Genomic DNA, 24,666 nt, shown 5'->3' with positions numbered 1-24,666 from the left:
CTAGGGCTGCCATAATAATAAAACTTTTAAAAAATACCAGTGGTATTTTAATACCAGTTATTATTTTAAATACCAGGTATTTAAAAATACCAGTATTTTTAAAATACCAGTGGTATTTTATTGCCAGAAATTTATTTTCTCACAGTCTGAAGGCTTGAAGTCCAAGGTTAGGGGGTTAGCAGGTTTGGTGTCTTCTGAGGCCTCTCTCACTAGCTTGCAGATGGCTTCCTTCTTACTATGTCCTCATGGCCGTCCCTCTGTCTGTGTTGTCTGTGTCCTAACCACATCTTCTTTTAAGAACACCAGTCATATTAAATTAGAGCCCACCCTAACGACTCTATTTTAACTTAGTCACTTCACTCAAAGCCCTGTCCCCAAATACAGTCATATTCTTAAGTACTAGAGGTTAAGGCTTCAACATATGAATTTTGTTCTCTTTAGAGATTACAAATAACCATGAGAAACACTAAAAGAAAATAAAGTAATCCTTAATCTCATAACCTAAAATCTACCAAGGATATATAGCCTACGAGCATTTTTTCTATTAATATATATGAAATAGCTTATAAAAACAGAATCATCCTGAACATAATGTCTTAGATTATACTTTTTTTTTGATTTATCAGCATGTTGTAAATATCTATACCATAATTCATTAATCAATCAGCAAATTTCTGGTATTTAGGTTATTTACATTTCTTTCCTACTATAAATAGTACAGAAATAAACCTTTCAAAAACATTGCCCACACAAAAACGTTCTAAAGTGCACAAACTATTTTCTTCCATTACAAGACATAATTCAACCCCTTTTTTCATTCATCATTATAGACATCAATTAATTATACTGTTATTGTACAGCTATATTCTCAGTTAATAACTGTAGAGTTTTGTCCCCAGACTGCAGTGCCCTTTAGTTTCTGTTCCTGCCTTTTATAGAACATATTTTATCTTTTACTTGCGGCTCTCATTTTATGACAGTAACACTGTCCCTACTTATAGCATATTCTAATATGGTGTAGACTGAATAAGCAGTTAACCAAATTGTTATGATTGTCTTTAAAATAAATAATTTCAGACAAAGTCCTAAGTGATTCTCTTATGGTAATATATAAAAACTTTTAACATCGGACTTCCTTTGATTCAGAGACCTTTTCTCACTTTCTCATTTACTTATTATGTGGTCACATTCTAGATATTTTAAGTTTCTGAATAAGTGACTTTTGTATCACTGAGGTAGTATTTTATAGGGGAAATCTCACTCTACCGTACAATATATTACTTCTTAAAAATATTATCATCTTATCTTCCATTGTAATATGTCCTGACTTCTTACCTTTTCTTCTTTAACCAGGATTACCTGAGCTGGAATTGGAAGCAATTGATAACCAGTTTGGACAACCAGGAAGTGGTGATCAGGTTCCATGGACAAATAATACAGTGACAGCTGTAAATCAGAATAAGCCAGAGGAGTGAGTAATACATTTTGTATATTATGAAGTATCAGATACCAACTTCTACAGCAAAGAACTACTTTTCCCAAACTAGATTCCAGTCTGTATTGGTATTTTGTGAAATATTAATAGAAGTGAAGGTTTAATGAAAAGAAAAGGATGGAGGAGGACACCGAATCAAACATTTATTTACTGCATGACTGCAAGGCTAGTGTACATTGTAATTATCAGGAGGCTGATGTAGTATGCAGCTGTTGTTTTATTTTTCATCTCTTACTTTTCTTTGATTGATTACCATAAAATTCCTGGGACCTGTGGATGAATTGGCCTCGGCACAACAGCTGTGTTGCTCTTTATTTTGTCCAGCTTTTCTCTTTATTTGGAGCAAGAGTGGATAAGAAGGGAAGGTACTTTCCACGTCTACTCAGTGTCCCATCTTAATTGGAATTCAATTTCTTAATCCACACAGGTAGCTTCATTCCAACACATAGAGTATATCTCATATATAGCAACCAAAGGATGAGTAGGTAATATTGAGTGTGGAGCCTTAACTGTGAACTATAGTCCCATTTACCTTCCCAAAAGAAGAATCCTTATAATTATATTATTATACAAGTAGTATTAGTACTAGTGTTATCTTCTATGTATTTCTAAGTTTTATGCATCAGTTGGTATCAGTTTGGATTAGACTACGTATTTCCTACATGTAATCAACAATTTATTGCTTAACACTGAGCATGTTTCATTTTTCTAGTTTGATTTCTTTTGTAAATGATAATCATGTCATGTTATCAATATAATTTGGTCATCTTTGAAAGTTAAGTAATTTAGTATGTACTGTTTTGATTATGGTTCAATTATCAATAATTAATGGCACCCATAGAATAAATAGTATAAATCTTGATATAGACGAAATGATTTTTTTCTGAGTTTTTGGTTGCTTTTTATTTTTTACTTCTGTTAAAAATTATTTTCTCTTAACTATGTTTGGTTAATTTTTCAGGCTATTTCTGTAAGCTAACATGAAGAATATGGAAACAAAATTCAATGATTGACAAAATAATGAAAAATATATTCAAGCTACATACCAAACATTCATAAATTTCTGCCCATTAAGTATAGAAAATTTCATTGCATAAGAATTGGTTAAAAAAGCATTTCAACAGAGAATTTCCTAGAACTACATTTGCTTATGTGTGTGTGTGTGTGTGTGTGTGTGTGTGTGTGTGTGTGTGTGTGTGTGTGTGTATTTGCATTCTTAAGGTTGAATACTTACTTGCTATATCAGTCTTAAACTTTCTTATCTTTTGATTCTGCAGCCAGTGCATTAGTTCACAGCTAGATGAGCTTCTCTGTCCACCAACAACAGTCGAAGGAAGAAATGATGAGAAGGCTCTTCTTGAACAGCTGGTATCCTTCCTCAGTGGCAAAGATGAAACTGAGCTAGCTGAACTAGACAGAGCTCTGGGAATTGACAAACTTGTTCAGGTATTTACTAAAGTTGGCAGTATTTAAATGATGGAGCCCTGAAAGCTAGAAAATTATTTTTAAGCAAGACTTTTCCATATTACTCTCACTGTGTTTTAGCTGTTTTATAATTTACCCTTGTGAAAGTTATCAAAATATATAATAGTTAAATAATGGGCTTTTTAAACAAAAATATCATAATAATTAGAAATAATTAGAATTAGAGAGTTTTAGCCTTTTACTATGGAACATAATCTTACAAGCTCCCCCTAGAATAAAATCCATATTTTATAACATCATTTCTTATTTTAGGACTTAATTTGTCCTCCATTCATGCTACACTTCAACCTATATGTTCCATGACATTCCAACTTCCGGGTTAGCGTTTTTGAGACTTTGTAGTTAAAAGATCACTTTAGTGCATCATAACCAGTATATATATTTTTTAACATCTTTATTAGAGTATAATTGCTTTACAGTGGTGTGTCAGTTTCTGCTTTATAACAAAGTGAATCAGTTATACATATACAAATGTCCCCATATTTCTTCTGTTGAGGAAAGTTCCCTCTCTGCCTACTTTCTGGAGGGTTTTTATCATAAATCGGTGTTGAATTTTGTCGAAAGCTTTCTCTGCATCTATTGAGATGATCATGTGGTCTTTCTCCTTCAATTTGTTAATACGGTATATCACGTTGATTGATTTGCATATACTGAGGAATCCTTACATTCCTGGGATAAACCCCACTTGATCATGGTGTATGATCCTTTTAATGTGCTGTTGGATTCTGTTTGCTAGCATTTTGTTGAGGACTTTTGCATCTATGTTCATCAGTGATATTGGCCTGTAGTTTTCTTTCTTTGTGACATCTTTGTCTGGTTTTGGTATCAGAGTGATGGTAGCCTCGTAGAATGAGTTTGGGAGTGTTCCTCCCTCTGCTGTATTTTGGAAGAGTTTGAAAAGGATAGGTGTTAGCTCTTCTCTAAATGTTTGATAGAATTCGCCTGTGCAGCCATCTGGTCCTGGGCTTTTGTTTGTTGGAAAAATTTTTTTTTTTTGCGTTACGCGGGCCTCTCACCACTGTGGCCTCTACCGCTGCAGAGCACAGGCTCCGGACACGCAGGCTCAGCATCCATGGCTTATGGGCCCAGCCGCTCCACGGCATGCGGGATCCTCCCACACCGGGGCACGAACCCGCGTCCGCAGCATCAGCAGACGGACCCCCAACCACTGCGCCACCGGGGAAGCCCCCTGTTGGAAGATTTTTAATTACAGTTTCAATTTCAGTGCTTTTAATTGTTCTGTTTATACTTTCTATTTCTTCCTGGTTCAGTCTCGGAAGGTTGTGCATTTCTAAGAATTTGTCCATTCCTTCCAGGTTGTCCATTTTATTGGCATATAGCTGCTTGTAGTAATCTCTCATGATCCTTTGTATTTCTGCAGTGTCAGTTGTTACTTCTCCTTTCTCATTTCTAATTCTATTTATTTGAGTCTTCTCCCTTTTTTTCTTGATACATCTGGCTAATGATTTATCAGTTTTGTTTATCTTCTCAAACAACCAGCTTTTAGTTTTATTGATTTTTGCCATCGTTTCCTTCATTTCTTTTTCATTTATTTCTGATCTGATCTTTATGATTTCTTTCCTTCTGCTAACTTTGGGGATTTTTTGTTCTTTTGTCTCTAATTTCTTTTTCAGGTAGACTGCCTATTTCCTCTTCATTCGTTAGTCTGGTGGGTTTTTGCCTTGCTCCTTCATCTCCTGTGTTTCTCTGTCTTCTCATTTTGCTTAACTTACTGTGTTTGGGTTCTCCTTTTCGCAGCCTGCAGGTTCGTAGTTTCCATTGTTTTTGGTGTCTGTCCCCAGTGGCTAAGGTTGGTGTTGGTCAGTGGGTTGTGTGGGCTTCCTGGTGGAGGGGACTAGTGCCTGTGTTTTGGTGGATGAGGCTGGGTCTTGTCATTCTGGTGGGCAGGTCCACGTCTGGTGGTGTGTTTTGGGGTGTCTGTGGCCTTATTATGATTTTAGGCAGCCTCGATGCTAATGGATGGGGTTGTGTTCCTGTGTTGCTAGTTGTTTGGCATAGGATGTCCAGCACTGTAGCTTGCTGGTCGTTGAGTGGAGCTGGGTCTTAGCGTTGAGAGGGAGATCTCTGGGAGATTTTCGCCATTTGATATTATATGGAGCTGGGAGGTCTCTTGTGGACCAGTGTCCTGAACTTGGCTCTCCCACCTCAGTGGCACAGCCCTGACGCCTGGCTGGAGCACCAAGAGCCTGTCCTCCACACAGCTCGGAATGAAAGAGAGAAAAGAAAGAAAGAAGAAGATAAAATAAAATTAAATTTATTAAAATTAAAAATATTTAAGAAAAAAATTATTTTTAAGTAATTAAAAAGAAAAAAGGACAGACAGAACTCTAGGACAAATGGTAAAAGCAAAGCTATACAGACAAAATCACACAAAGAAGCATACACATACACACACAAAAAGAGAAAAAGGAAAAAAATATATATATCGTTGCTCCCCAAGTCCACCACCTCAACTTTGGGATGATTCGTTGTCTATTCAGGTATTCCACAGATGCAGGGTACATCAAGTTGATTGTGGAGATTTAATCCGCTGCTCGTGAGGCTGCTGGGAGAGATTTCTCTTTCTCTTCTTTGCTCGCACAGCTCCTGGAGTTCAGCTTTGGATTTGGACCCGCCTCTGCGTGTAGGTCGCCTGAGGGTGTCTCTTCTTCGCTCAAACAGGACGGGGTTAAAGAAACAGCTGATTCGGGGGCTCTGGCTCAGTCAGGCTGGGGGGAGGGAGGGGCACGGACTGTGGGGCTAGCCTGCAATGGCAGAGGCTGGCGTGACTTTGCACCAGCCTGAGGTACGCCGTGTGTTCTCCTGGGGAGGTTGTCCCTGGATCACAGGACCCTGGCAGTGGCGGGCTGCACAGGCTCCTGGGAAGGGAGGTGTGGAGAGTGACCTGTGCTCGCACACAGGCTTCTTGGTGGCCACAGCAGCAGCCTTAGCGTCTCCTGCCCGTCTCTGGTGTCCACACTCATAGCCGCGGCTCGCGCCTCTCTCTGGAGCTCCATTAAGCGGCGCTTTTAATCCCCTCTCCTCGCGCACCAGGAAACAAAGAGGCAAGAAAAAGTCTCTTGTCTCTTCAGCAGCTCCAGCCTTTTTCCCGGACTCCCTCCCTGCTAGCTGTGGCGCATTAGTCCCTTAAGGCTGTGTTCACGCAGCTAACCCCAGTCCTCTCCCTGCGATCCAACCGAAGCCCGAGCCTCAGCTCCCAGCCCCCGCCCGCCCCGGCGGGTGAGCAGACAAGCCTCTCGGGCTGGTGAGTGCTGGTCGGCACCGATCCTCTGTGCGGGAATCTCACCACTTTGACCTCCGCACCCCTGTTACTGTGTTCTCCTCCGCGGCACCGAAGCTCCCCCTCTCCGCCACCCACAGTCTCCACCCGCGAAGGGCCTTCCTAGTGTGTGGAAACCTTTCCTCCTTCACAGCTCCCTCCCACTGGTGCAGGTCCCGTCCCTATTCTTTGTCTCTTTTTTTCTTTTTTCTTTTGCCCTACCCAGGTACGTGGGGAGTTTCTTATCTTTTGGGAGGTCTGAGGTCTTCTGTGTTCAGTAGGTGTTCTGTAGGAGTTATTCCACATGTAGATGTATTTCTGATGTATTTGCGGGGAGGAAGGTGATCTCTGCGTCTTACTCCTCCGCCATCTTAAAGCTCCTCCTTCTCTCATAAAGAAGGCTCAGAAATTCTTGGGTGGGTCCAAGGGGGGCAGAAGGTGGCTGTGGGGTCAGCTGGTGGCCACAATTATCACATGGCTCCCTCTGATAGGTCTGCAACGCGGTGTGGAATAGTGAATAAAAGGGTCAGTTCATCCTCAGGGTTCCTATGATTCAGTCCAGAGGCCGCCATCAGTATTTTTTTTAATGGAGTAGAACAATGTAGAATACAGAGTATCAGAATGCAGAAAAAGGGGAAGTTATGTTTCATGAAACTCTGTTTTCAGTTACAAACACACACACACACACACACACACAAAATAGGTCACAATTTACATTACATTTCTTACAATGAGTAATAGTCAAAAAGTTTAACTATTGCATTCTGTTAAGTCAGCTATGAATTTTTTTTCAAATGAGATAAAAGCATGAATTCTGTATTTGAGACAGAAAAATTAATCCCTCCTTTAGGAATCTACTTCTCATGGTAACCCATTAAATGTAACATTTGTTGATTCTTAGACTTTGCAGTGAGGTTCTTTTCAAACCATTTAGCTTTATTTCATTGATGTAAGGAAGGCCCTTATTTTAACTATATTTTCATCTCTTTACTGAGATTTTAAACATCTCAGTTAATCTATTACTCCATTTCAGAAGTAACTTTTATAAGTGATTCCTTTAAGTAGCAAACTTCTGGAGAGCTTCATGAATTCATCATGAATATATTATTATGAAACTTTCTAGAGATAACATGCTCTCAGATCCAAAATCATATAGAGAAGCATGTCATTTATTGCCAGAAATTTATTTGTAAAATGTTCTGGCTTATTTTCCAACAGGGAGGTGGATTAGATGTATTATCAGAGAGATTTCCACCACAACAAGCAACACCACCATTGATGATGGAAGAAAGACCCAACCTTTATTCCCAGCCTTATTCTTCTCCTTCGCCAACTGCCAATCTCTCTGGCCCTTTCCAAGGCATGGTCAGGCAAAAACCTTCACTGGGGACTATGCCTGTTCAAGTAACACCTCCTCGAGGTGCTTTTTCACCTGGCATGGGCATGCAGACCAGGCAGACTCTAAACAGACCTCCAGCAGCACCCAACCAACTTAGACTTCAACTTCAACAGCGATTACAAGGACAACAGCAGGTGAGTCCTCTTGTTCAGCTGGTGATCCTTTTTAAAGGTATGTGCTAACTCTCTCTCTCTGTAATAAGACAGCCCAATTGCTACAATAAAGGTGTCCAGTCCGCGCCCAGAACCTTTATGACTCAAAGTCATCCTTGTTCTGTTAGGATAAGAATAAGGGACATTCATTCAATTAAAGACTTCTAGCTTATAACAAAGTACTTTGATACCAACAGTTTGAAAGGAATTTACTTTTGTTTCTTGAAATAAATATTTAGGATGAACATCATATAATTATTAAATTAATAAAATTGAAACATTGATTAATTTCTAAAGTAGAGCATCAAGAGATACTGTTTATCAGACTCACAGGCTTAAAGAATGAACTTACGGTTACCAGGGGGAAGGGTGGCGGGGAAAGGATAGTTAGGGAGTTCGGGATTGACATGTACACACTGCTATATTTAAAATGGATAACCAACAAGGACCTACTACTGTATAGCACAGGAACTCTGCTCAATGTTATGTGGCAGCATGGATAGGAGGGGAGTTTGGGGGAGAATGGATACATGTATATGTATGGCTGAGTCACTTTGCTGTGCACCTGAAACTTTCACAACATTGTTAATCGGCTCAACTCCAATATAAAATAAAAAGTTTAAAAAAGAGAGAGAGATTGTTTATAATTGAACACAAAATGAAGTTTACGTTGTTTGTAGTTAGAGTGATTAAAGCCTAATGATGTCATAATACTAGGAGAGCAGAGGAAGGGATAGTTTGGGGGTCCTGGGAGTTGTGGATGAGCTAAGTATTTTCTCTCATGACAAATAATGAGTAGGTATAGTGATATAAATATTTAAGATTGTATAAGCAGCAGTTATAGGGATAATCATCAAGAACCCAAAACCCAAACTGTTAAAAGTATTGTTTCTGGGAAGCAGGACCGGGACTGTAGATTGTTGCTTCTTGTTATTAATCTTTTGTATTTTTTTTAACCATATGTCTATATTGCTTTGAATTTTTAAAAAAGCATTTAAAGAAATTCCCTGGAGCCTTACTAATAGACAAAGGAAGAGGAAGAAGGAGCTAAATTATATTAGACAGGCAGCATAATAAGACGGCTGTAAGAGTTAGCTCTAGTTTTAAGTCCTAGTTTTAACCTTATCTGAGGTGGGTTGATAGTCAAATTATTGAGCCTTTTAAAGCCTCTGATTCCTCATCTGTAAAAAGAATCTAATAAATAATTCCTTTACCTCCTAGGTGTTGTGTAGATTAAATGAGATAATAGATGTAGAGCATAGATGTAAAGCTCTTAGCACAGTGCCTGGCATGTAGTCCAACTTAGTAAATACTAGCTATTATTATAAAATTGTATTCAGTAAATATAACAAATAATATAAAATGTGCTTCCATTCCACTTTAAAAGGAGGAAGATGATGAAAGGGAGAAAGAGAGAGATGACATAGGATGAAAAATTGTTTTTTGGGGTTTTTTTGCGTTACGTGGGCCTCTCACTGTTGTGGCTTCTCCTGTTGCGGAGCACAGGCTCCGGACGCACAGGCTCAGCGGCCATGGCTCACAGGCCCAGCTGCTCCATGGCATGTGGGATCTTCCCGGACTGGGGCACGAACCTGTGTCCCCTGCATTGGCAGGCGGACTCTCAACCCCTGCGCCACCAGGGAAGCCCAAAAATATTTTTAATGGTAGACTAAGGAATATTTTTAAATGCTGGAGTGGAATAAAGGACACAAAGAGGAATTAAGGGAAGAGAAAGAAGAAAACAGAAACAAAGGAAACAATAATACGTTCTGAGTATTATTTAAGATAAACTACTTCTTGTTATAACTTGTCATTCATTATTAGATAGCACAATAAGAAATATTTAATAGTTCCCCTGTATTGAATTTTTCACAAAATATATTTAGGGGGACTGTACTGGTTACTGAGATGCATACAAAGAATAAAAGATATAGGCAATTTTCAGAACATACAATCAGCTTGGGGTATTCAAAACATAGTGTACAGTCAGCCCTCTGTATCTGCAGGTTCCGCATCTGCAGATTAAACCAACTGTGGATCAGAAAGAGTATTTTTTAAAAATTCCAGAAAGTCCCAAAAAGGAAAAGTTTCTGGCAATGAAAACTGCCTGATAAAAGAATAAGCTTCCTTAAAGAACTCTTTGTTTTGGCAAGAATTTATGTGGTGGCTGAATCAGGGTTCTCAACCTCATCCCTATGAGCATTTGGGGACTGGTACATTGAAGGATGTTTAGCAACATCCCTGGCCTCTACCCACCAGATACTAGTAGCAACCCCTCCCCAAGCTGTGGTAACTAAAAATGTCGTCATATATTGCCAACTGTTTCTTATGGGGCAGAAGTCACCCCTGGTTGAGAAGCTCTTGGCCAGATAATCATCTTTCAGGTTTACTGTAGAAGGGCTTCTTGCTAAGGCACTGGAAGAAAATCCATTCAGGCAGATAAAGTGACAGCAAGCCTGAATTGTGTGTGTGTGCACATGTGTGCATTTTACACATATAGGCTGGGTTTGTGCTCTTCCACTGGCCTCAAGCACCACATCTCCTTTAGTAACACAAGCCTGGTGATGTGACCTTTAAAGGCTTTTGAATTTGTGTAACCAGCTCTAATCTAAGGATTACCAGCTTCTCTCTTCCCACTCCCTAACCCACAAAGGTTAAGGTTTTGGAGGAGATAAAGGGTATGGTGATCCTTTTAGGAAGACTTCCTTGGAAGAAGTAGAATTTGACCTGCTTACTGGAAAATGGGTAGCATTTTAGTAATCTGAAAGAAGAAGCAGTTTAGAGTGAGACTGTTGTACACAGCATTAGTTAGGTTGTACACACAGTCAAGGGGAGGGGAAGATAAACTGAGTTTTTCCAAGGGCAGGAATAATTTTTCTTTAACAGAAAGTCCTTGTAGATTGCTACTTTTAGAATAATTCCTTCTACTTCTAAAAGTAACCTATTTGTTTTCTAAGGTTTTGATTTATTTGCTAAGGTTCTTTTCTCACTTGTACTAGTTCTCAAGCATTTTTCCTCTGTCCCCACCCATTTCATTTTCATGTTATCTCACAATTCAAAGAATATATAAAGCTGTAAGTTTGGAATCCCAGCTCCCACACTTCTGGCAATTTTACTTCTCTTCATCGCTAAGTATTAATGTATTTTCACCTATCCTCATTGCCTTCTCTTCTGTTTTTAGACTTGCTGTTCTTTCTGCCTTGAGTTAACTCTGCCATCCTCTTTGCCACCTGGCATTCTCACCTTTCAAGGTTCCATTGAGCTCACTCATGCGCTTGGTCCCTGCCTTCAGGTCCTAGGCTAAGTTAGTTGCTCCCCCAGTGCTGCTCTACATCTCTCTATATATGCAGTATAGCGCTTGTGCGTTGCACTTCTGTATTGGCCTCTGCCACTGAACAGAGAGTTCCCAGAAAATAGAAATTTGCTCACTTTTGTAGCCTGAAAACTTTATATACTATCTTGCATATACTGAGTTTTTTGATAAATCTTTGTAAAACTTAAGGTTCATTTAAACTTATGTGCAAGGTCTGTTGAGTTTAAGAAGTATGTAGATTTTCATACTTAAGAGCCTTTTAGAACCATAATATTGCTTATCTTTATTTTTGACATGGTTCTGAATGTTTTATCCTATTCCACAGTGCCTGAAAGTTGTAATTTTAATATTTATATTATATTGGGCTTTTCCCTCCAAATCAATTTGTTTTCTAATCTAATGGGAGTCAAAAAATGAATGAAACTAGAGTTGAGAATTGAGCTTTTTGGAGATAGCTGTTTGCAGCTCTTTGGATTCTCTTATAAAATTTTCATAGGCTTTCTAGTTTGCAAATAGTATATTAAAATATATTAAATGTATTAAATATGAATATAAAATACATTGATATGTCAGTGTATTTTATAAATAATTTATATATTATTAAGTACCGTATAAACACAAAACAGTATGATATTATTACTGTTATCTCTCTGAGAAGTTTATTCATATCCAATTGTTGAGTAAGAAATTCTTTAAGCAATAGGTTGTTTATCAGGAGATATCACTTCTAAGGATGCTTGTTTTGTTATTTGATAAAGTTAAGGCACGCCTATGACCTGGAATCCTAAGCCTGATATAGATATTATCTTTCAAACTAATGTTCCGTAGAACATTGTTCTAGGAGATAATAATAAATGTTAATGGCTATATGTAAGAAAGAAAGGTTCATGATAAATAAATTGCATAGTTTATCCCCTTCTTGGAGCTCTGCACTGTGCTTTGGCCAATTAAAGGCTCATAGAATTAATACAGTAAAGAAATCTGTTTCACCTTGTGTAACCCATGATTTCCAATGCTTAATACAGCACAGCATGCTATTTTCCTGGCACATCTATTAATATCCTACAGAACAATGTTCTTTAGAACACCAATTTGGGAAATGCTGGTCTAAAGTAATTACTTCTTCTAGTTAAATAAATAGTCCATTTTCTCAGACCATTTGTTTCTTATATACTGCTCTCCAGCTAATGAAATTACGTCGGATTTTCCCCAAATATGTACCCATCAGACAGGTACCCTCCAAGTCAGAAGTACCGCAACTTTTCCATTCATCTTCCAGACCTTTATAGAATGTTCCCTATTGTATATTTACTTTTTTACTCACAACAGTTTAAGACCTAGGGCCAATGTTTCTTTTCTGTCCATTATTGCATGTGTCTGAAATAACTAAGTTTTTTAAAAAAATTCTTATTGGAGTGTACTTGCTTTACAATGTTGTGTTAGTTTCTACCGTACAGCAAAGTGAATCAGCTATACGTATACATATATCTCCTCTTTTCTGGATTTCCTTGCCATTTAGGTCACCACAGAGCATTGAGTAGAGTTCCCTGTACTATACAGTAGGTTCTCTTCAGTTATCTGTTTTATACATAGTATCAATAGTGTATATATGTCAATCCCAATCTCCCAATTCCTCCCACCCCCACCCCCACGTCTCCCTTGGTATCCATACATGTGTTCTCTAGTCTGTGTCTCTATTTCTGCTTTGTAAATAAGATCATCTATACCAATTTTTTCAGATTCCACATATTATGCATTAATATACGATATTTGTTTATCTCTTTCTGACTTACTTCACTCTGTCTGACAGTCTCTAGGTCCATCCGCGTCTCTACAAATTACCCAACTTCGTTCGTTCCATTTTATGGCTGAGTAATATTCCATTGTATATATGTACCACACCTTCTTTATCCATTCATCTGTCAATGGACATTTAGATTGCTTTCATGTCCTGGCTGTTGTAAATGGTGCTGCAGTGAACATTGGGGTGCATGTGTCTTTTTGAATTATGGTTTTCTCTAGGTATATGCCCAGTAGTGGAATTGCTGGGTCATGTGGTAGTTCTATTTTTAGTTTTTTAAGGACCTTCCATACTGTTCTCCATAGTGGCTGTATCAGTTTACATTCCCACCAACAGCACAAGAGGGTTCCCTTTTCTCCACACCCTCTCCAGCATTTGTTGTTTGTAGATTTTGAGATGATGGCCATTCTGACCAGTGTGAGGTGATACCTCAAGGTAGTTTTGATTTGCATTTCTCTAATAATTAGTGATGTTGAGCATCTTTTCATGTGTTTGTTGGCCATCTGTATGCCTTCTTTGGAGAAATGTCTATTTAGGTCTTCTGCCCATTTTTGAATTGGGTTGTTTGTTTTTCTGATATTGAGCTGCATGAGCTGTTTATATATTTTGGAGAGTAATCCTTTGTCAGTTGCTTTGTTTGCAAATATTTTCTCCCATTCTGAGAGTTGTTTTATCGTCTTGTTTATGGTTTCCTTTACTGTGCAAAAGCTTTTAAGTTTAATTAGGTCCTATTTGTTTATTTTTCTTTTAATTTCCATTACTCTAGGATGTGGGTCAAAAACGATCTTGCTGCAATTTATGTCAAAGAGTGTTCTTCCTATGTTTTCCTCTAAGAATCTTATAGTGTCTGGCCTTACATTTAGGCCTTTAATCCATTTTGAGTTTATTTTTGTGTATGGTGTTAGGGACTGTTGTAATTTCATTCTTTTACATGTAGTTGTCCAGTTCTCCTAGCACCACTTTTTTTTTTTTAAATAAATGTATTTACTTATTTATTATTTTTGGCTGCATTGGGTCTTCGTTGCTGCGCGGGCTTTCTCTAGTTGCAGCGAGCGGGGGCTACTCTTCATTGTGGTGCACAGGCTTCTTGCTGTGGTGGCTTCTCTTGTTGCGGAGCACAGGCTCTAGACACATGGGCTTCAGTAGTTGTGGCTCGTGGGCTCTAGAGCACAGGCTCAGTAGTCGTGGCGCACGGGCTTAGTTACTCTGCAGCATGTGGCATCTTCCTGGACCAGGGCTCGAATCCGTGTCCCCTGCATTGGCAGGCAGATTCTTAACCACTGCGCCACCAGGGAAGCCGTCCCAGCACCACTTATTGAACAGCCTATCTTTTCTCCATTGTATATTCTGGCCTCCTTGCTCATAGATTAGGTGACCACAGGTGTGTGGGTTTATCTCTGGGCTTTCTATCCTGTTCCATTGATCTATATTTCTGTTTTTGTGCCAGTACCATACTGTCTTGCTTACTGTAGCCCTGTAGTATAGTCTGAAGTCAGGGAGCATGATTCCTCCAGCTTCATTTTTTTTTTTTTTCTCAACATTGCTCTTGCTGTTCGAGGTCTTTTGTGTTTCCATACAAATTGTAACATTTTTTTGCTCTAGTTCTGTGAAAAATGCCACTGATAATTTGAAAAGGATTGCATTGAATCTGTAGATTGCTTTGGGTAGTATAGTCTTTTTCACAATATTGATTCTTCCAATCCAAGAACATGGTGTGTCTCTCCCATCTGTTTGTGTTGTCTTTGATTTCTTTCATCAGTATCTTATAGTTTTCTGCGTACAGGTCTTTTGCCTCCTTAGGTAGGTTTATTCCTAGGTATTTTATTCTTTTTGTTGCAGTGGTGAATGGGATTGTTTCCTTAATTTCTCTTTCTGATCTTTCATTGTTAGTGTATAGGAATGCAAGGGATTTCTGTGTATTAATTTTGTATCCTGTGACTTTACTAAATTCCTTGATGAGCTCTAGTAGTTTTCTGGTGGCATCTTTAGGATTTTCTTAGTATAATATCATGTCATCTGCAAACAATGACAGTTTTACCTCTTCTTGGCAAATTTGGATTCATTTTATTTCTTTTTCTTCTCTGATTGCTGTGGCTAGGACTTCCAAAACTATGTTGAATAATAGTGGTGAGAGTGGGCACCCTTGTCTTGTTCCTGATTTTAGAGGAAATGCTTTCAGTTTTTCACCATTGAGAATAATGTTTGCTGTGGATTTGTCATATATGGCCTTTATTATGTTGAGGTAGTTTCCCTCTATGCTCACTTTCTGGAGAGTGTTTTTTATCATAAATCGGTGTTGAATTTTGTCGAAAGCTTTTTCTGCATCTATTGAGATGATCATATGGTTTTTGTTCTTCAATTTGTTAATACAGTGTATCACATTTATTGATTTGCATATATTGAAGAGTCTTTGCATCCCTGATATAAATCCCACTTGATTATGGTGTATGATCCTTTCAACATGTTGCTGGGTTCAGTTTGCTAGTATTTTAAGGATTTTTGTATCTATATTCATTAGTGATATTGGCCTGTAATTTTCATTTTTTGGTGAGATCCTTGTCTGGTTTTCGTATCAGGGTGATGGTGGCCTTGTAGAATGAATTTGGGAGTGTTCCGCCCTCTGCAAGTTTTTGGAAAAGTTTGAGAAGGATAGGTGTTAGCTATTCTCTAAATGTTTGATAGAATTCGCCTGTGAAGCTTTCTGGTCCTGAACTTTTTTTTGTTTGAAAATTTTTTTTTTTTTTTTTTTGCGGTATGTGGGCCTCTCACTGCTGTGGCCTCTCCCGTTGCAGAGCACAGGCTCTGGACACGCAGGCTCAGCGGCCATGGCTCACGGGCCCAGCCGCTCCGCGGCATGTGGGATCCTCCCGGACTGGGACGCGAACCGGTGTCCCCTGCATCCGCAGGCGAACTCTCAACCACTGTGCCACCAGGGAAGCCCTGTTTGAAGATTTTTAATCACAGTTTCAATTTCAGTGCTTGTGATTGGTCTGTTCCTATTTTCTATTTCTTCCTTGTTCAGTCTTGGAAGGTTGTACCTTTCTAAGAATTTGTCCATTTCTTCCAGGTTGTCCATTTTATTGGCATATAGTTGCTTGTAGTAGTCTCTTAGGATCCTTTGTATTTCTGCGGTGTCAGTTGAAGCTTCTCCTTTTTCAATTCTAATTTTATTGATTTGAGTCCTCTCCCTTTTTTTTTTTGATGGGTCTGACTAAAGGTTTATCAATTTTGTTTATCTTCTCAAAGAACCAACTCTTTGTTTTATTGATTTTTGCTATTGTTTTTTTTGTTTCTCTTTCATTTATTTCTGCTCTGATCTTTATGATTTCTTTCCTTCTAGTAACTTTGGGTTTTGTTTGTTCTTCTTTCTGTAGTTGCTTTAGGTGTAAGATTAGGTTTTATAGATGAGATTTTTCCTGTTTCTTGATGTAGGATTGTATTGCTATAAACTTCCCTCCTAGAACTGCTCTTGCTGCCACCCATAGGTTTTGGGTCATCGTGTTTTCATTGTCATTTGTTTCTAGGTATTTTTTGATTTCCTTTTTGATTTCTTCAGTGATCTCTTGGTTACATAGTAGCACATTGTTTAGCCTCCCTGTGTTTGTGATTTTTACAGTTCTTTTTCCTGTAATTGATTTCTAATCTCATAGCATTGTGGTCAGAAATGATGGTTGATACAATTTCAGTTTTCTTAAATTTACCAAGGCTTGATTTGTGACCCAAGATGTGATCTCTCCTGGAGAGTATCCTGTGTGCACTTGAGAACAAAGTGTATTCTGCTGCTTTCAGATGGAATTTCCTGTAAATATCAATTAAGTCTATCTGGTCTCATGTGTTATTTAATACTTGTGTTTCCTTATTAATTTTCTGTCTGGATGATCTATCCATTGGAGTGAGTGCTAAAGTCCCCCACTATTACTGTGTTACTGCTCAATTCCCCTTTTATGGCTGTTAGCATTTGCCTTATGTATTGAGGTGCTCCTGTGTTGAGTGCATAAATATTTACAATTATTACATCTTCTTCTTGGATTGAACCCTTGATCGTCATGTGGTATCCTTCCTTCTCTCTTGTGACAGTCTTTATTTGAAAGTCTATTTTTTCTGATACGAGTATTGCTACTCAAGCTTTCTTTTGATTTCCATTTGCATGGAATATTTTTCCATCCCCTCACTTTCAGTCTGTATGTGTCCCTAGGTCTGAAGTAGGTCTCTTGTAGACAGCGTATATACAGGTCCTGTTTTTGTATCCATTCAGCCAGTCTGTCTTTTGGTTGGAGCATTTAATCCATTTATATTTAAGGTAATTATCGATATTTGTGTTCCTATTACCATTTTCTCAATTGTTTTGGGTTTTTTTTTTTTTTTTTTTTTTTTTAGCATGTGGGATCTTCCCGGACTGGGGCATGAACCCTTGTCCCCTGCATTGGCAGGTGGACTCTCAAGCACTGCGCCACCAGGGAAGCCCCTTGGGTTTGTTTTTGTAGGTCTTTTTCTTCTCTTGTCTTTCCTGCCTAGAGAAGTTCTTATAGCATTTGTTGCAGAGCTGGTCTGGTGATGCTGAATTCTGTTAGCTTTTGCTTGTCTGTAGAGCTTTTCATTTCTCCATCAAATCTGAATGAGAGCCTTAATGGGTAGAGTAATTTTGGTTGTAGGTTTCTCCCTTTTATCACTTTAAATATATCCTGCCACTCCCTTCTGGCCTGCAGAGTTTCTGCTGAAAGATCAGCTGATAACCTTATGGGGATTCCCTTGTATGTTATTTATTGCTTTTCCCTGCTGCTTTTAATATTTTTTCTTTGTATGTAATTTTTTGTTAATTTGGTTAATATGTGTCTCAGCATGTTTCTCCTTGGGTTTATCCTGTATGGGAGGCTCTGTGCTTCCTGGACTTAACTGACTATTTCCTTTCCCATGTTAGGAAAGTTTTCGACTATAATCTTTTCAAATATTTTCTCACACCCTTTCTCTTTTTCTTCTTCTTCTAGGACCCCTATAATTTGAATATTGGTGCATTTAATGTTGTGCCGGAGGTCTCTGAGACTGTCCTCAATTCTTCATTCTTTTTTCTTTATTCTGTTCCTCAGCAGTTATTTCCACCATTCTGTCTTCCAGCTCACTTATCAGTTCTTCTTCATCAGTTATTCTGCTGTTGATTCCTTCTAGTATATTTTTAACTTCAGTTATTGTGTTGTTCATCACGGTTTGTTCTTTAGTTCTTCTAGGTCCTTGTTAAACATTTCTCGTATTTCCTCCATTCTATTTCTGAGATTTTGGATCATCTTTACTATCATTACTCTGGATTCTTTTTCAGGTTTATTGCCTATTTCCTCTTTATTTGTTTGGTCTTGTGGGTTTTTATCTTGCTCCTTTGTCCACAACATATTTCTCTGTCTTCTCATTTTGTCTGGCTTACTCTGTTTGAGGTCTCCTTTCCGCAGGCTGCAGGGTTGTAGTTCCTTTTGCTTCCGGTGTCTGCCCCCAGTGGGTGAGGTTGGTCCAGTTGCTTGTGTAGGCTTCCTGGTGGGAGGGACTCGTGCCTGTGTTCTGGTGGGTGGAGCTGGATCTTGTCCCTCTGATGGGCAGGGCCACGTCAGGTGGTGTGTTTTGGGGTGTCTGCTGATGGGTGGGTTTGTGTTTCCGTCTTGCTTGTTGTTTGGCTTGGGGCGTTCAGCACTGAAGCCTGCAAACAGTTGGTGGAGCTGGGTCTTGGAGTTGAGATGGAGACCTCCAGGAGAGCTCTCGCCAATTAATATTTCCTGGGCAAGCAAACAGCAACAAAAACAATTAAAAACAAACAAACAAACAAAACCCCAAACAAATGGTAAAAGCAAAACCAAACAAAAACAAAGAAAACACACACACATACAAAATAAGAAACAAAAGCAGAGAAGAAAAAACGAGAACAACCAAACAAAAGAACCTCAAAATGAAATCAAACAATTAAAAACAAAATCAACAAAAACAAAAAATAGAAAGCAAAAGAAAAGCAGAATGGGAACTGAAGGAAAAAGCAAAGAAAACAAAACAAACACACAAAAATGATTTTTAAAAAATGATTTTAAAAAGATAAGAACAAATAGAACAAAGGAAAAAAGATAAAAAGAAAATAGAACAAAGGAAAGAAAAAAGAAAAAGAACAACAAAAAGTAACATAGAAATAGAAATATAAAACAATTAAAAATATTAAAAAAAATTTTAAAGCTAAATAAAAATAAGAACAAATAATAATAGAAAAACAGCAACAAAACAAAACATTAAAAAAATAGTAATAGTTATATTTTCCTGGGGTCTCAGCTATCAGTGTCATTGCCCCCACCGTGAGTCACAGCCAACCTTCACCTCCCCAGGAAGCCCTCCAAAGCCTCTAGGTAGGTCTCTGGTCCCTCTGTGGACAGTGTGGGGCAGCTAAGACCCTGACCTGGCCCAGCTTCCACGTGTACTAGTCCCCAAAGACCACAGCTGCTAGAGCTAGGCCAGTTTCAGTTGTGGGAACACTCATTGTCCATTCAGATATTCCATTGATGCAGGGTTTACCAAGCTGAAGGCAGGGATTTAATCTGTGGTTTGTATAGCTGCACGGAACGATTATTGTTCCTCTTCCTTAGTCGATCTGCCCCTGGGGCTTAGCTGTGGTTTTAGCCTCACCTCTGCATTTGGGCCACCCACAGGAGTCTGCCCCCCGAGGCTGCTGTGGAGCACTCGGGTCTGCCCTGGTGAGGACAGGGCATAGAGGTGGCACGACTGCCTGGGTCACGGGGGCCCTGGCAGTGACAGGGGTGTGGCAAAGCCAGTGGCTATAGGCACGAGAGATCTGGCCCCGGTGGGAGGCTTTCCTAGCACCTGGTGGCTGGTGCAAGAAGGTCAGCCCTGGTGGGGGCTTTTTTTAGCACCTGGAACGGCAGGGGCCCAGCATGTGGGGAGAGAGAGGCTGCAGTGGCAGCTCCACCCCCTGTGCATCACGCAACAGAGGTGCCTTGCTTCTATGGCAGTCTGGGTTTCCTCCACAAGCATTCCTTGTTGTGGATTTCCTCCCTCCTGTCCCCTTAGGCTATCTTCTCACAGCCAACAGCAGTCCTCCCTGCAGGTTTGCTCTCCAGTCCCCATGTTCCAGCTCTCAGCCCCCATGTGCACCGGCGGACACACGTCCCAGTCTGGGGTGTGGAGGGCTGTGGTGCGGACCATCTGTGTCGGTCTGTCCTGTCTGCCACAGACCGGCCATTTCACCCTCCTCCAACAGCCTCAGATGCTCCCCTTCTGTCCCAACTGATTTCCCCATTGGTGAGGGGGCTTCCCTGGACGCGGGAACCTCTCTTCTGCTTCAGCTCCCCGCCAAGGGCACAGATCCCGTCCCACTTCCTCTCCTCTTCTTTTTCCCTTCTTTCTTTCATCCTACCCAGTTATACAGGGATCTTTTCTGTCCTTTCCGGTGTCCAAGGTCTTCTACTAGTGTTCATCTGGTGTTCTGTGAGAATTGTTCCATGTATTCTTGATGCATTTGTGGAAGGAGATGAACTCCATGTCCTCCTACTCCTCCACCATCTTGGTGAATCTGAAATAACTAAGTATTAACATGTTTTAAAAAGCATGATAAACATGTTTGTGTGTGTATATATATGTATAAACACTGAACACAATATGGCAGAGCATTTAAAAGTAGAATACATACACATATATTTATGCATGTAGGTATATATGCATTTATACATATGTATGTACGTATATATATATGTATGTTGTGTGTATGTATTCTACTGTTTTTTAAATTAATTTATTCTTTTATTTTTGGCTGCGTTGGGTCTTCGCTGCTGTGTGCAGGCTTTCTCTAGTTACGGCGAGTGGGAGCTACTCTTTGTTGCATTGCATAGGCTTCTCATTGCGGTGGCTTCTCTTGTTGTGGAGCACAGGCTCTAGGTGCACAGACTTCAGTAGTGGCACGCGGGCTTAGTAGTTGTGGCTTGCAGGCTCTAGAGCGCAGCCTCAGTAGTTGTGGTGCACGGGTTTAGTTGCTCCGTGGCATATGGGATCTTCCTGGTCCAGGGCTCGAACCCGTGTCCCCTGCATTGGCAGGCAGATTCTTAACCACTGCGCCACTGGGGAAGTCCTGTATTCTACTTTTAAATGCTCTGCCCTGTTTAGAGTTCGGTAGGCAGAAAAGATTTGATAAATGTTAGGAATTGCCAACCTTTTGGCAAATAAACATGGGAAGTAATCTTACTAAACCTGCAATACTAGAACCTCTTAATAATCAATACAAAGTTTGTGTTACTCTAAAAGGGCCATGCTATATGTTTATATGTAGAAATATATCTCATTGTTTCCATTTTTCTCTAGTTGATCCACCAAAATCGGCAAGCTATCTTGAACCAGTTTGCAGCAAACGCTCCTGTTGGCATCAGTATGAGATCAGGCATGCAGCAGCAAATTACACCTCAGGTAACGTGAGAAAACGAGGCATTGTTAGTACTTCTCTAACCCATAACCCAAACTGTATTTCTTAAAGTGTTGACTTGAGTGTCTTTGAAATGGTCTGTGAACTGATCTTTTAATGATGTCTGTACTGTAGCTTTCTTCTAGAATGAATTTATAATCAACTTGTGATACCCCTTACTGATATTTGATGTAAAGCTGAGGGTTCTTTGTTTCGTTTTGTTGTTATTATTGTCATTGCTATTAGATATCAGGTGACTAAGTAGAAAACACTTATTGCCGTCCTGATTAGTACCAGTAATAAGAAGCCTCGGATATGAAACTGTGTGTATGGTACCTGAAACCTGATCAAAACCCAGTCACATTGCTTAGTTATCTTAACTACCTTGCGTTCTCCACTTAGTCTGAGCATCAGCATTTTGGTTTTTATTTGTTTTAATGATCCTTGTGTAAGAACCCAGAGCCATTGGAACTAAACGTAAAAAGAACGGTGTAGACTTCTAAGTGTTATCTAGTGCTTCCTCCCTATTTAACTTCTGCATGTACTTTAATATTTTTGCTTCAACCACTTTTTTTTTTTTTGGCTGCACCACGCAGCTTGTGGGATCTTAGTTCCCTGACCAGGGATTGAACCCGGGCCCACGGCAGTGAAAGCGCCAAGTCCTAACCACTGGACCACCAGGGAGTTCCCTCAACCACTTTTTTTATGGTTTCCCAACAAATTACACAAAACTTTGGGGGATGAGTATTTTAGAGAGGATTCGAACAAAACACTTCTCCATAAAATGAACCTAGAAGGATTGGGAGCAAATACTAACCAAAAGGATAAATATTGATAGAAACTGCTGTTTAGCAGCAGATGTTGACATCTTCATGGATCCAGACTTGGGTTTCTCTGTCTTAAAAATCTCAGTGGTTAGCTCATGCAAGGGTAATTAGGTTATAAGGAAACAAGACCCCACTGTTGGAATTCACATAAAGACGAATTCTATCAGGAAGTCATTATGTCACAGTTTCTTCCAGAGTAGACTTCATCTGGTTGGCAATTTGCATTTTTATGGAGCTGTATGCTTTAATCAGCTCCTCAACCTGAACGGACATTTTCTGACGAAGGCTTTATTGACATGCCATGTTGCTTTGCAAGTTAGACCAGAAAGTGACTTCAACCTAATTTTACCACTTCTTTCATCATTCATAATATTATAGCTATTAAAACACTTACTCTTATGCCTGGAGCAGTCTTACACTGCAACAATAATATAAGATACCTGGGTTCATTTATTTCTGCTTATTATTTTGTTTCTAATTAATTATTTGCTTTTTAAGTGACGATTTGGCGTTGGATCCCGGGTTTCTGATTCTTCCTTTTTTAATGGTATTTGTAGATTTTTCTAATTGTGAAGATAATGCACATTCATTATACATAATTTGGAAAATACAGAAAATTAAAATCACCTGTTATCACATTTCATTTAAGTAAAGTGGAATAAATGATCTCCAGGAGAAAAGGGAAAACTAAGTTTCACCATACTAGAAACACAGTGAATTTTTTGGAAATGAAAAAGAAAAAAGTCCCCTAATAACCTAATGCCAGATAAGATAGAAGTCATCAGGCACATTTTATTTCTCTTCTTTATGGTTTTCATGTTTCTCTTCTTTATGGTTTTCATGTTTCTCTTAATAGTTTTCATGGCCTATATTATAATGCTAATCAATATATGCTTTCTTAGACTTTTATCAGTCCTGTGTGACTTTAATCTGTAAAATGTACTTATTTTCTCTCCTGTAGCTATTACTTAAGAGGTTTTCTTCCTTTTCTGTTTTAGTTTCCCTTGTACACTGATAATTGCTACATATTCTGTTGCTCCAAGCTACTAAGCTTAATCCTGTAAGCTGTCTAAGATAGGTGGTAATCATAATAATATTAGTAAGTGAGGATTTTTTCTCTCTTTTTTAGCCACCCCTGAATGCCCAAATGTTGGCACAGCGCCAGCGGGAGCTGTATAGTCAACAGCACCGACAGAGGCAGCTAATACAGCAGCAAAGAGCCATGCTTATGAGGCAACAGAGCTTTGGGAACAACCTCCCTCCCTCATCTGGACTGCCAGTTCAAATGGGGAACCCCCGTCTTCCTCAGGGTGCTCCGCAGCAATTCCCCTACCCACCAAACTATGGTACAAATCCAGGAACCCCACCTGCTTCTACCAGCCCGTTTTCACAACTGGCAGCAAATCCTGAGGCAACCTTGGCCAACCGCAACAGCATGGTGAACAGAGGCATGACAGGAAACATGGGAGGCCAGTTTGGCACTGGAATCAGTCCTCAGATGCAGCAGAATGTCTTCCAGTACCCAGGATCAGGTATGAGGATTACACCTTTATGTTGCTTTTATAAGTACAGTTGGCCCTCAGCATCCACGGGTTCTGTACCTGTGGATTCAACAACCGGAAATCGAAAATATCCCTCCCCCCCCAAAATAAAAAAATTCCAGAAAGTTCCTGAAAGCAAAACTTGGATTGGCTGCACTCTGGGAACTATTTACATTGTATTTACATAGCATTTACATTGTATTAGGTTTTACAAATAATCTAGAGATGATTTAGTATATGGGAGGATGTGCATAGGTTCTGTTTCTCCATTTTATATAAGGGACTTGAGCATCCATGGATTTTGGTATCCATGAGAGTCCTGGAACCAATCCCCCATGGACACCAAGGGACGACTATACCGCATACAGGCTTGGGTCTCTCTTTTCACATGTGTTTCAGTTCACTGACATTGAGGCAATTTGCTGAAGAAGAAAGATGCTGAGGGAGTTCCCTGGTGGCCTAGTGGTTAGGATTCCGGGCTTTCACTGCCCTGGCCTGGGCGGAACTGAGATCATGCAAGCCGCGGGGCGCGGGCAAAAAAAAGAAAAGATGTTGGTGTTGGAGTCAGGAGATCCAGGCTCTAGGCTCAGCTCTTGCCACTAAATGGTTGAGTGGTTTGAGGCTTCTCTCTTACATAAAGCTAAGATGATTAAATTAGAGGATCCATAAGGACCTGACACAAAAATTTTTAACATTTTGTCCGCAAAGCATATTCTTACTTTCTCTCATGGATCCCTATAAGAATCTTATGAGGGCTTCCCTGGGGGCGCAGTGGTTGAGAGCCCGCCTACCGATGCAGGAGACACGTGTTCGTGCCCCGGTCCGGGAGGATCCCACATGCCGCGGAGCGGCTGGGCCCGTGAGCCATGGCCGCTGGGCCTGCGCGTCTGGAGCCTGTGCTCCACAGCGAGAGGGACCACAACAGTGAGAGGCCCGCGTACCACA

The 24,666-nt window shown here is 39.7% G+C and overlaps 1 protein-coding gene across 5 annotated transcripts in view; it reads left to right on the top strand.

The window, feature by feature from the left end:
* NCOA1 (nuclear receptor coactivator 1) overlaps positions 1–24,666 on the top strand; it is a 251,137-nt gene that overhangs the window by 200,504 nt on the left and 25,967 nt on the right. For all 5 annotated transcript variants that reach the window (XM_024764475.1, XM_024764480.1, XM_024764477.1 and 2 more), the window contains exons 14-18: positions 1,354–1,471; positions 2,773–2,941; positions 7,479–7,793; positions 21,257–21,358; positions 23,310–23,712. In XM_024764475.1, coding sequence (XP_024620243.1) covers positions 1,354–1,471; positions 2,773–2,941; positions 7,479–7,793; positions 21,257–21,358; positions 23,310–23,712 — 1,107 coding nt within the window. The remainder of the gene's footprint in view (positions 1–1,353; positions 1,472–2,772; positions 2,942–7,478; positions 7,794–21,256; positions 21,359–23,309; positions 23,713–24,666) is intronic.

This window comes from Neophocaena asiaeorientalis, unplaced genomic scaffold (assembly GCF_003031525.2).
Source record: "Neophocaena asiaeorientalis asiaeorientalis breed wild unplaced genomic scaffold, Neophocaena_asiaeorientalis_V1.1 scaffold345, whole genome shotgun sequence".
Lineage (NCBI taxonomy): Eukaryota > Metazoa > Chordata > Mammalia > Artiodactyla > Phocoenidae > Neophocaena > Neophocaena asiaeorientalis.
Note: the sequence above shows the minus strand (reverse complement) of the source record. Positions and strands in the feature narration are given on the sequence as shown.